This window comes from Tiliqua scincoides, chromosome 1 (assembly GCF_035046505.1).
Source record: "Tiliqua scincoides isolate rTilSci1 chromosome 1, rTilSci1.hap2, whole genome shotgun sequence".
In the NCBI taxonomy this organism is placed as follows: Eukaryota; Metazoa; Chordata; class Lepidosauria; order Squamata; family Scincidae; genus Tiliqua; species Tiliqua scincoides.
In genome coordinates this window covers 59,104,982-59,117,399 of record NC_089821.1, presented here as the reverse complement: position 1 = coordinate 59,117,399, position 12,418 = coordinate 59,104,982, and the positions used below count along the sequence as shown (strand labels likewise).

General features: G+C 42.8%; 1 protein-coding gene across 2 annotated transcripts in view; it reads right to left on the bottom strand.

Moving 5' to 3' along the window:
• PIDD1 (p53-induced death domain protein 1) overlaps positions 1-12,418 on the bottom strand; it is a 29,648-nt gene that overhangs the window by 16,124 nt on the left and 1,106 nt on the right. For both annotated transcript variants that reach the window (XM_066629834.1, XM_066629841.1), the window contains exons 2-6: positions 11,183-11,553; positions 9,087-9,500; positions 5,343-5,546; positions 3,425-3,479; positions 155-356 (exon numbers count right to left, since the gene is read on the bottom strand). In XM_066629834.1, coding sequence (XP_066485931.1) covers positions 155-356; positions 3,425-3,479; positions 5,343-5,546; positions 9,087-9,500; positions 11,183-11,447 — 1,140 coding nt within the window. In that variant the 5' untranslated portion in view covers positions 11,448-11,553. The remainder of the gene's footprint in view (positions 1-154; positions 357-3,424; positions 3,480-5,342; positions 5,547-9,086; positions 9,501-11,182; positions 11,554-12,418) is intronic.

Below are 12,418 nucleotides of genomic sequence, written 5' to 3'. Positions count from 1 at the left end.
TGCTTTATGGCCCAATCCCATCACATTTAGCTCACAAATAATCAGCAGCCACCTCTTCAGTTGGCCAAGGTTATTTTTTTCATGCCAGCATCCAACTTGCAAGCCTTCCATGAATGAGAACAGTTCCAGTCTGAACTCCTTTACTACCTCTTACCTCCTGAAATTCAATCCCATGAGGTTTCAGTTCCAGGATTTCACTAAGTAGGATGTCATGATGCTTCAGCTTCACCCACTGAGGATCAGGGGAGCATTTTTGGAAGCAGATAGTTACTGAAGAAGTGGTAGCACCTCGGGGGAAGCAAAATTGGACCCCACAGGCCAGGAAAACATTGCAACCTTCAGGTGTCACGGTAAAGCTTTGAAGATACAAACAGAAGCCACAAAGTCATCATGATACTGTAGTCTCCTTTTCTCCAAAATTCTTGCTGAGGTACAAGAATTGAGCAGCAATAGAATCATCAGGCCAAAATTCTGAGTTAGGAGAGCACTGATTACAGCATGTTTATTTTGCTTCATCCAGAATTCAGCTTTCTCCAGATTCATGAGCTAAAAATTCCATAATCTACTAGGCAATGTTCATTTGTAAAATATCAATTTTATCTGCTTTAAATATGCAATAATCATAGGAAAAAGGAGGAATACATAGACAGGACTAAAGAAAATACAAATTGCACCAATTAAAAAGAAGTTCTATAAAGCTAAATACTATAGTTCATACTAAGAAAATAATGAAATCATCATAAATATAGCAATTATACTGAGCAATACAGAAGTCAAAGTGCTCTCCCTATCTGCTAGCTCTCTTGAGGTATAACTTTGCTAACTAAGTTATGAGGCCTGGCAATAAAGGGACAGGGCATAAAAGAGGGGCAAGATTAATCCTTTCAACAGTAGCTGGGCTCTATTTCTGGAATATCTGGGGGATAACCAACTACAACCAAGTTTACCCTTGCCATTCTTGGATATTCTCTGCTCTCCCTCTTATATGAGTTTAGTTGTTAATGGTGATTTTACAACCATGCAGCTATTTTATCATAAAAGACAAAAGCGATCTTCTCAGCGTACAGATACTGGCCCATGGTATGACTTTTTTCAATGAAGGAAACTGTCCTTGAATGGCTGGACAAACTGGACACTATTTGATCTACGTTAATTGTCATGTAAGTCCATGTATTTATTTATTTATTTATATTTGATTTGTAATCTGCCTTTCTCCCCAGAGGGCACCCAAAGCTTAACTTAGTTATTATATGGTATTATATGCCATATGCTAAATAAATAAATAAATTCTCAGTGTAAGCAGAGCTAAAGGATTGGAAGAAGCTGGAAATGAGGTGATGGTAGGGAACAAAGTTGTGGATGCACTTAAATTTGATTTTATCTTGACAAAAGGGTCTTTCTTGAGTAAAATCTCACTAATCTACTAAATTTATTGTTAGCCGAGGACTCCACCATGTAATGCATAGTGATCAAAGATCAACCCCACCCCCAGTATAACAATAGCAACATCCACTTGGTTGGGGGTGGCTTAAGGGTAGAACACAGCCCTGTAGGAAACATCATTACAGCTAATGGCACTATGAATCCACAAAACAAAATGTTTTCCAAACATTTGATACCTGAGGTACAGAAACACTGTTTTTCTCTGGATTACCTTTGGAGGCACACTTCACTCAGTTTGCAAGCACCTTTACCCCATTTTCAATCAATTTCCAGAACAGTGAACAGATATCCTTTGTGCAGCACACTTCATATGGTCTTCTGGCATCCTGGCTTTTCCTTTACCACATCAGGCACAGTTCAGGATGGGATCAGACTTTCTCAGTAATGGTGATACCTCTGAGATTCTGCCTGCTACTCTGAGCAAGTACATCAAGGAATTCCAGCACATTGTTACTCCCTTCCTGTTATTCCTTGTCTTACATTGGCAGAGAGAGTGGGGATCACTGCTGCATGGAGCCTCCTTGCTCTAAGGTGCATAGAATGACAGGCATCCAACATGGAGGTTTAATTTTTTTAAAGCTGCAGCACACACAGTTTCGGAGTTACTGGAGAAGGGAAAAGAGCACTTTCATCTCAGCCAAGGCAATAAAATGTGACTAAAATTCCTCTTATCCCCAGTACACTGTGGAAATGAGACTGCTATGGAGCAGCTTTGCTTTGAACAAAGGAGATAATGTTTAAGCAATGGGCAGTAGCATTGCTAAGAGGGGCAGGTGAGGTGAACCTCCCCAGGTGCCCCACCTCAGGGCAGGGGCATGACAGATGCGCTGCCCAAACCCCTGGCAAGAGGAGCTCCATGCTGTGTTTGGCAGCCCACCCACCCATAGCTCTGAACAGCTGCAAGTGGCTGGCCCCCCAAAAGCAATTCAGCAGCGCACATGATGATGTCATTATGTCACCACTGAACTACTTCTGGTGGACCACACCACTACATTGCAACAATTGGGAAGGCGTGGGCAGGTTGTTGTTTCCCTGGGGGTGGGACACTCTAGCAACACCACTGGCAACAGGAGTAACATTGTTGTTTTGTTGTCATGTTTCATTGTTATGAAATAACAAAAGGCTTCATGACTTGCCCTTATTGCTTCAGAGTTTATTTAGCCAGTAGCATGATCTTTAACAGGTTTTCTCAAAAGCATGTCACATTGAGTTAAATGGGATTTACTCCCAAATAAATATGATGGCAGCTTTAGAGTCTGACTATAGAGGTTATCTAATTTGAGATAGCAATCCCCAATTGCTCTTCAACTTGTTTATATACTACACAAGAAAAAACTCAAGGCTGAAACTGAACTGAAAGATTGTCAGCAACTCTTGAACAAAATCAGAGGTTGCTAAGTCACCTCCCTTTTCTTCCAAAGATAAAGCAATAAATAAATAAGAGCATAATTTTTAGCTCCAACTGATGCTGTTTACAGCAAACCATGAATAAATGGCAGGGCCGGGATTAAAATGCCAAGGAATTTCTTGTCCATGGGCTTTAATTTGTGCTTGTCTCAAAATCTGTTTTCAGTACTCTGTCTAAAGGCAGGACTGGCCCAGCAGCATGCTCTGGATTAAGGAGCAGGCTTTGCAGGACCTGTGGCATGGCTGCGCAAAAGCCTTGTGCCCAAGTATCTCCATTTAGAAATCAAGCAGGACTTGTTTGTATGGGCAGAGATTATTATACAGTATCACAATAACAGCCTTAAGGCCACTTCTAACCATGCAATCCTATGAATATTTGCTCACAAGTAAATGGCACTGAGTTCAGTGAGACATAATATGAGGTAAATTATGTAGGCTGCAGTCCTATACTCACAATGATTGCTTAAACTAGCCCTTGGGGACAATTTGTGTGCTATACTAAAAAATGAATCAGTAGAAGAAACAGACACTCAACAAAACACAGAAGACAAGTGAAAATAACTATGTGAAATACCTATCCTCACCAGCGGCAAGAAATAATCTTTGTAATTCTTCAGAGCTGGAGTCATCTGCAACAAATCAAAGAACAACATGTCACTGTGGTTTCACTCATGTGAATAGCTGCTTCTGTGGGGATTGGTCAGGCATGTGAACACCCCATTTATGTAGGGCCAGCCCAAGACACTCCATCGTGTTAGATGGGATAGTGACCACACCTCACATGCAATGGATCTCCATCAAATCTTCACAAGAAACTCTGAGCAAATAGAATAAATTTTGAAAAATCAGTGCATGCCTATGTGTGAAATAAGGGCACAATCCTCACTCCTTATGTCAGTGCTTTCCAGCACTGGCATAGTGGTGCCAATGGGACATGTGCTGCATCCTGCAGTTGGGTGTCACTCACGGAGGCCTTCTCAAAGTAAGGGAATGTTTGTTCCCTTACCTCAGAGCTGCATTGCCTTTATGTCAGTGCTGGAAAGCACTGACATACGGGGTTAGGATTGCGCCCTAAGATTTACATTATGCAATGGAGATTGTGAAAAAACTCACCTAGTGAATGGAAGTGGTAGGAACAGATACTATTGGAAATAGCATAGTGTTTTTTTTTTTACAGCACAGTGCAACCAGCAGAAGGCAAGATTAAGGTTAAATTTGTGGAAGTATCTAGTCTTCAAACCGCAGGGGAAACAAAATGAATGGATAGTCTTTGATAAGGTACAACTATTACATGTGCTCTTTTGCAATATTTATATTCATACCAGTGCAGCACAATCCTATCTTGCTCTGGAACAGGCAGGGCAGGAGGCTTGTGCTGTATCCAGCATTCTATGCTGCTCAGGAATGGGGGTTGGGATCTTGAATGAGAGCTGGGTCCCATCCCTGCCTCCTACTCTTCACCCACCGACCCACCCAGGGACTGCCCTCTGCCTGCCCTCACCCTGCCCCAGAATGCCTCCCTCCTGCCTCCTCCCCGCCCACCCCAGAGCCTTGCATCAGCCGAGCTCGGCTTACGCAAGTCTCCCCTGTGAAGTCGGCGCAGAGGCTGAATTCAGCCTCAGCAGGCCAGCGCACATCCTTGCGCGGGCCCAGCTCTCATGAGGAGAAAAAAAAAGTGCTTTGTGGCACGTTTGCAACCCTCCTGAACTGGCACAAGGGACTTGCACCGGCCCGAGGGTGACTCAGGATTGCGTCCTTAATTATGTTGTAGGTAAAACACAAAGAGAAGCAGCGAGACTGACTCATGTAGCAATAATCTTTAATACTGATATATGGGCTTGTTATGCAAAGCATCTCTTAACTTTTGCAAGGACCTTGTTCAAATGAAACTTGAATGACAAGCACTATGTCTCCAGTCTCCCAACTGTAATATGCATACAGTATAATCATACTGACCTTGCAAAGGAGGGAGCAGTATGATTATATCCATATTACAGTTGGGAGACAGGTAAATAGCTGTTTGTCATTCAGCATGTAGACATCCAAATTCCATTTGAACTTGGGTCTTTCATTCACAACTTGATTTTCTAGACCCCTTTGCTTAAAATTCACCACCCACACTTAAGAGGAAAAAGGAAGAAACTCTTTGGAAGACAGTCTGCTTCATGATCACTCTTTTAGCTTTAGAAGCTGCCTAGCAGGACCCTTCTCTTACCCTCACTCTCCTAGCATTCTGTCTTCAGCAGCACCTAAATTAACCCCTAACAGATGCTTGTGAAATCTAACTGAACTTCACTGGTCTTTTAATCAGTCCTTCACATTGCAAACTCCTCAGAAAGACAGGCTGCAGCAGTTTGTATGAATGTGTCCCATAAAGCAGCCTTCTTTTGTGCCAGCCAAGCAGGGGATCACACACCCACTGCCGATACTCACTGGAGACAAAGACAGAACAGCTGTCCAACACACAAATCAAACAAAATAAAACCAATTACCGGGTTGCGGAGGCACCTCTGGTTCTCCTAGAGGATTACCACGGAGATGCACAAAGGGGAAGCTCTGGATCTCTGGGGGGATAACGCGCAGCTTATTGTTCTGCAGATCAAGCCTGGACAAGTTGGGAAGGCCAGCAAGCGATGCAGGAACTGTCACCAGAAGATTGCTGTGAAGATGTAGTTGCCGCAGAGACTGCAAATTGGCTGCAAGTCAGAACAGGAACTGTATAAAAGAACAACATCCATCTACACTTTGTTAGGGCCCAATCCTATCCAATTTTCCAGTGCCAGTGCTGTTGTGCCAAAGGGGTATGCACTGCTTCCTGTGTTGGGGAAGCAGTCACAGAGGCCTCCTCAAGGTACGGGAACATTTGTTCCCTGACTTCGGGGTTGCATTGCAGTTGCAACAGTGCTGAAAAACTGGATAGGATTCAGCCCTTAATCCCCACATGTAGCACCTCTTTCCCATTCACTTATTCTATGTCCCTGCAAAAAGCACCTGGGGTCCTGCTTTAAACACTACAATCTCTAGTACCCAACCTTCCAACATCCACTCATACCTGCAATGCTTACTGTAATGTTTTTGCTTTACTAGCAAAAAGGATGACATCTGATGTACAAGGAACATAATAAATAATCACATTAGCAGAGGAGGAAAGATCAGGCTTAAATCTTGCCAAGTACTTAGAGTTGTAGCTCCCTCAGAGTTGTAACCCTTCTTCAATCATTTTCCTTTTAACCTGGGACACGACATACTCCATGGCACGATTCAGTCAAAGTGAAGCAATTTTAAGTCCCATAGTTTTCAGTGTCTATTTTGTCACATATGGGCATTATGGAGAAACGTTACATAAAAATTCCAAGAGATACACAAACTTTGAAAATATGTATTTCTTTTTCACACAAATTTTACTATGAGCATTTTTGTAAAACTACTGCTTTATTCACAGTCCAATCCTAACAAACTTTCCAGCGCCAATGCAGCCATGCCAAGGGGGGTGCACACTGTGTCATGTTAAGGGGAGAGTCGTGGAGACCTCTTCAAGGTAAGGGGATGTTTGTTCCCTTACCTCAGGGCTGCATTGCACCTGAAAGTGCAGAAAGTTGGAGCCAGAAAGTTGGTTACGATTAGGCTGCTAGATAACACTGCTTTGAAGCTGGATCAGTCTACTGGCTGCCACTTTGACCCAATTTTAATGAAAAATAAGTTCATGTACTTTATAAACCACAATGCCCCTGTGACATATGGTGTAAAAACTACTCCATTCCCACTGCAGTACTTTAAAATGCACTTTACATTATTCTTCCCTCAACAGCAGGTCCACCATCATGTGATGACACTATTTTATGAAATATGGCAGACAGAACTGGGATACCAGCAGTTGCCAGAAGACCAGCAGCAGTATGTGAACCAAGCAACAGCCATGATAGACAGGTCATGGAGGGGCATTAGCTCACCTGAGGATTTAAAATTGAAACAGGAGATCCTACAAGAAGCTGAATAGTAGGTAGCTTGCAGTCCATATTTCTTGCAACTTCATTAACAAACCGAATAATATAATTTAAGGCAAGCCTTAAGGAACTGAGTATCTGGCATACAATCATTCTGAGTGATCAACCTACTTATCTGCACACTCTTTACTGTTCTCAAATATACTCATCCTAACTCCCAGCCTAATCCATTTTAGGACTGAGCTGTTCTGTAGAATCCATTACAACAAGGAAATGCCTTCTGCTTTCATAAAATGGCTGCCAATGGAGCATGGAGCACTCAATTGGCAGCCATTTTGTGTGTACATCTTGCAATGCCACCGCTGGACCCTGCCACACTTTCTGAACCAGGTAAGGCAGAGGTAGGGTTGGGAAATGGGCGGGGAGGGGGTAAAACTGTGCAGGAAGGTGGGAGGAATTGGGGGTTTGGAGGCGGCAGGAGTAGGTAGACCTGGCGGCAATGATGCATATAGGATCCTATCCCTCCGCTTGGAAGCTCCTTGTCCTTTTCTTCTCCTTGGACTTGCACTAGGATTGTTCCCCCAAGAGACTGCTGACCTAGGATATCCCCCACTTAATGGTTGTGTCCAGAGCCTCGCATGGCGTTCTCTAGCCCTCCGAAAACCTTCTGAGGCCTCAGGAGGGCCTTTAAACATCATCCGGGTTTTGAAAACCGGAAGTGATGTTTAAAGGCTCTCCAGAGGCCTCAAAAGGCTTTCTGAGAGCTCTGGAGGGTGGGTGGCAGGGGGTATGGGTGGTGGTGCCACTCTCACAGGCATGGTGCCCCAGGGCATTTGCCCCCCTCCCAGGTACACCAGTGAAAATACATTACTGCTCATGCTAGCTATATTCTAAATATCCTCAAAACAGGGCAATACAGTCAGTTTAGTTGCTAAGAAACAGCCACCAAGTCTAGTCATAGATACATTTAATGAGATTCTAGTGCAAGGTATGGATTAGTGCATGCATGTCACACATTGACCACACTATAGTATACTTGCAACATGAGGTTCTTCAGGGGTTGCCCAAAGAGATTAACAGCACAAGCCTAGGCATGTCTATTCAGAACCAAGTCTCACTATGTTCAACAGGGCCTACTCCCGGGCAAGTGTATATAGAACTGCAGCCTCCATTAGCTACTACTGAAGTAGCAGATGCTTTTTGGAACTGGCCTCACACTCCTTGAGACAGATAATCAAATCTGCACCGTCAGTTCTTTAAGGAGGGCCATGAAAACTTTTCTGTTTGGGCAGGCCTTTGGAGCTGCTGTTGTAAAATTTGTACCTTGTTTTACATTAACTGATGTAGCAATTTTAAACCTTCAACCTTTTAATGTTTTATACTATATGGCTTCACTTAAAATGTAAACTAGCTTGAGAACATCAGTTGGGCTACAAATGTTTAAAACAAACAACACTGATCCTGTATAACTGTATCCCATGGAGTTCAGTGGAACTCACTTAAGAACATGAAGAGCCCTGCTGGATCAGGCCAAGGACCCATCTAGTCCACCTTCCTGTATCTCACAGTGGTCCACAAGATGCCTCTGGGGGTGCTAAAGACAACAAGATATCTGCATCCTGTTGCCACTCCCTTACATCTGGCATTCACAGATAGGCTACTCCTAAAACCTGGAGGTTGCATATAGTCATCGTGACTTGTAACCTGTGATGGACTTTTCCTCTATAAATCTGTCCAAGCCCCTTTTAAAGACATCTAGGCCTTCAGGTGCCATCATCACATCCTGATGATGGCAAGGAGTTCCACCTATTAATTCCTCACTGGATAAAGAAATAGTTCATTTTGTCTTTTCTGACTCTCCCAGCAGTCAATTTTAGTGGATGTCCCCTGCTTCTGGTGTTATGCGAGAGTTAAAAGAACATCTGTCTATTCATCTCATGTATAATTTTAAATGTCTCAATCATGTTCCCCCTCAGGCATCTTCTGCGTAGGCTGAACAGCCCCAAACACTCGAGCCTTTCCACATAAGAGAGGTGCACAGCTCACTAATCATTTTGGTTGCTCTCTTCTGCAGCTTTTCCCGTTTCATTATATCCTTTCTGAGACGTGGTGATCAGAACTGGACACAATACTCCAGAGGTGGCCTTAGTGACCATGCAGAGAATTGCAACTCCACAGCATGCTGCAAAACACACTGAGGAGATTAAAACTGCAATCCTAATTTAACCAGACCTGATTGCAGTTTAGGAGCCAAGAAGCTGTTAACTCCCTTTCTCTTTATGAACATCTTACCAAGAGAGTTGGGGATTCTTGTTAATAGATTCCCTGAGAGATCCAACTCTGTGCAATTGTGCAGATTTCCGATCTCATCAGGAAGTGATTCCAGTGCATTTTCAGAGAGGTCCAGTGTCTGCAGTGCTACCAGCTCCCCTATACTTGGAGGCAGACCTTCCAGCTGGTTCTTCATGGCAGAGAAGAACCTTAGCTTGGTGAGCTGGCCAAAGTCTGCAGGCAATCTCTTCAAACTATTGTGGCATATCAAGAGACTACTAAGGCTGGTCAGCTTGGTGATGCAGGGAGGCAAAGCACTGAAGCTATTGAAGCTGAGATCAAGATGGGCAAGGCAGTTTAGCTCCCCAAGTTCTTGCGGCAAGGATGACAACAATCCTCTCTTGCAAGCGCCAATTTCATCCCTGCTGTGTCCACCTACAGACAAGAGAACAGAGGGAGATAAGTTACCATGACAAGGATCTATGTTCACTAGCCACACATAAGCATGTATATTTCCTATCAAACCATCTGGGAGGCTGAACAGAGCTTACCAAACAGCATTGCAGGCTAAAAGAGCGTGGTGCATGAAAGGACAAGGTATATCCACATCACAAATTTAATTTGTATGATAGTGGTTTTATTGTCATGAACCTTCCTTCCAAGGAATTCTGGGACTTGCAGCTTTTTGAGGTGAGGAAGTCAATGACTATTCAATAGAGCAGAGCTAGCACTTTAGTTTTCAGGCTCAGCAGGCTTTCAGGGCTAAAGCAGGGGCAATTCACATGCCTCCTGCAAGCCAGATGTGACCCAGAGAGCTCCTTTCTTGGCACCTAATAAGTGTGACTCTCCAACAACCAGAAATGGTCTAACTAGGAGCCTACACATGGGACACAAATGTAACTATTTTTATTCATATTCAGTTGGAACAGGCTACTATACATAGGTATATTATCAATTAGGTTTTAAATAGTGTTTTTGTAGATTATTCAACATTTTACACAATAGGATTAATGTGCTTCAAGCATTAATTCTCCTGCTTACTACTGAAACAAGTATTACGATTTCAACAGAGTTATCGGCAGCCATTCAATTAAATACATATGTCTGCAGAACTGTTGAGTTACAGCCTGATCCTATGTGTTTTTGCCCAGAAGTAAGACTGATTTCAAGGGGACTTATTTCTTGGTACATCTGCTTGGGATCACAACTCATATATTGCTGTCTTCACTGTGCAGTGGTTTTTTTACAGGAAGGCACCGTATTAGGGGTGGGGGATACAAGGAAGGAGGACAGCAATTATTACTATGCCTTTCTTAGATTTTTTGCGTTCTTTCAGATATGGGGCAGTTTGCTTTTGCCAGGTATGTCATTTTCAAAAGTGAGGTTTTTTTTAAAAAAATCATTTAAAAGAGTTCTATATGGCTTTTCAACAAACAGTCACAAAGCAACTTACATAGCAAAATAAATGAAAATATGATTCTCTGCCCAAAAGGGCTCAAAAACTTAAAAAAAAACAGGCAAAAAAATTCCATTGGCAGCCACTGGACAAGATGCTATACTGGCATGAATAGGGACAGTTGCTCTCACCCTGCTAAAGATAAGACGCTGCCACTTAAAAGGTGCCTCTCAGCCCTTTTAGCTGCATTCTATAACTACATATTAGAAAGCAGTCCCAATTGCCATAACCATTAATTCAAACTTCTGTACCAAGATTACTGGCAAAAAATTAACATTTCAATCATAAGCATATTTACTAAGTAGTAAGTCCCTTATGCAAGACATGCATAGGATCAGACTGAAAGATGCCAAGAAGGATCCCAAACCTAGATTCTGTGCATGTTTGTTCAAAGCAAGTCTCAATGTATTCAGTGGGACCTACACCCCAGCAAGAGTGCATCCATGAAGCCTACTGCTACACATCTTTACCCAGAAGTAAATCTCATTTTCAGTGGGACTTCCTCCTACATAAGGATGTAGGACTGAAGTTTCAATATGTTACCATGCATTTGTGTGACCACGAATCCAGATCACACTGCATGGGGAAAACAAATCGCTTATCTAGCTGAAAGAAGAGATGCAAACTAGAAATTGACAAAAATTAACAAACATGCAGTTACCTTTGAGTACAAGGGATTTTAAGTGCTCCAAGGAAGGAATAGTGCTCAGTGTGGAAACAACAAGGTCCTCATTGCAACTTAGCCTCAAGAATTCCACCTGCATGATTTCTTCCCTTCTTGTCTCAAACAGCTTGAGGAACAGACGACAGCCATCCATGTAGACATCAAGGTTGAGCCTGTTGCCAGCCAAGCAGGAACCAGCAAGTGTATCAGCCTCCAAAGGACCCTCCCCCAGAGGGTCCCCAAGCTCCTGTGGCTCTGCCATCTTCTGCTATTACATTGCTTTAGTTTGTGCATGTTCTGACTTGCCAGTCACACAAGCGCTGGTGGTACCACAAAGAATTTGGAAGGATGGAGAAGAGATGCAGGCTCTAGGAAGAAATGGGAGGAGGGGAGAGGAAGAGGACAAATATTTAAGAACACATGTATTGGCCCAATTTATCCAGAAGAAGAAAGGAACAGAGGTTGAACCCAAGACATTACACACATCAGAGATGAGTACCATTTATAAAGATACAGTACAACACTCTAGCTGGCATTTTTAAATGCAGGGTGACCAAATGTCATAATCCCAAAAGAGGACGAGGCACCACAAAATGTAGGACATCTAAGAAAAATGTAGGGCATGACAAAACAAAAGCTAAAAACACTTGCATATTGATTTCATGTGATTAAACACTATATTATATATTATTAAATTTAAAACCATATTACATATAATTTATAAATTACAAAAGGTTATGTGCTGCCTGCAGGGGACCACTCACAGAGAAAAGGAGGACATTTAAGTTCTTTACCAGGATATGAGGCTAAAAAGGAGGACATGTCCTAGAAAAAGAGGGTGTCTGGTCACCCTGTTTAAGTGGCATAATAAGACAACCAGATAATGGTACAACGTCAGTACAATTAGAAACAAGACACTGAAACATGAAACAGGTTGTGGAAGGACTGGTTATAATTCAAAGTTTCTAGCTCTTCTTCACATCTCAACTCCCCATCCCAACCACACACAGTCAAAGCTGGGTCTCTCATATGAATAGCCCCCAGTCTACTGAACAGAAACTGACAGGCTGATCAGATGGAGAGGACGACATGCTTCCCATTTCTTTAGCAGCTGGGCAGAAGAAGGATTTTTTTTACAGATGCATGTTTACTCAAACACTGAGTTCAACAGGACTTACTCCCAAGTGTGCATAGGGCTGCTGTAGCTCTAATCCAGTCATTTTCAACCACTGT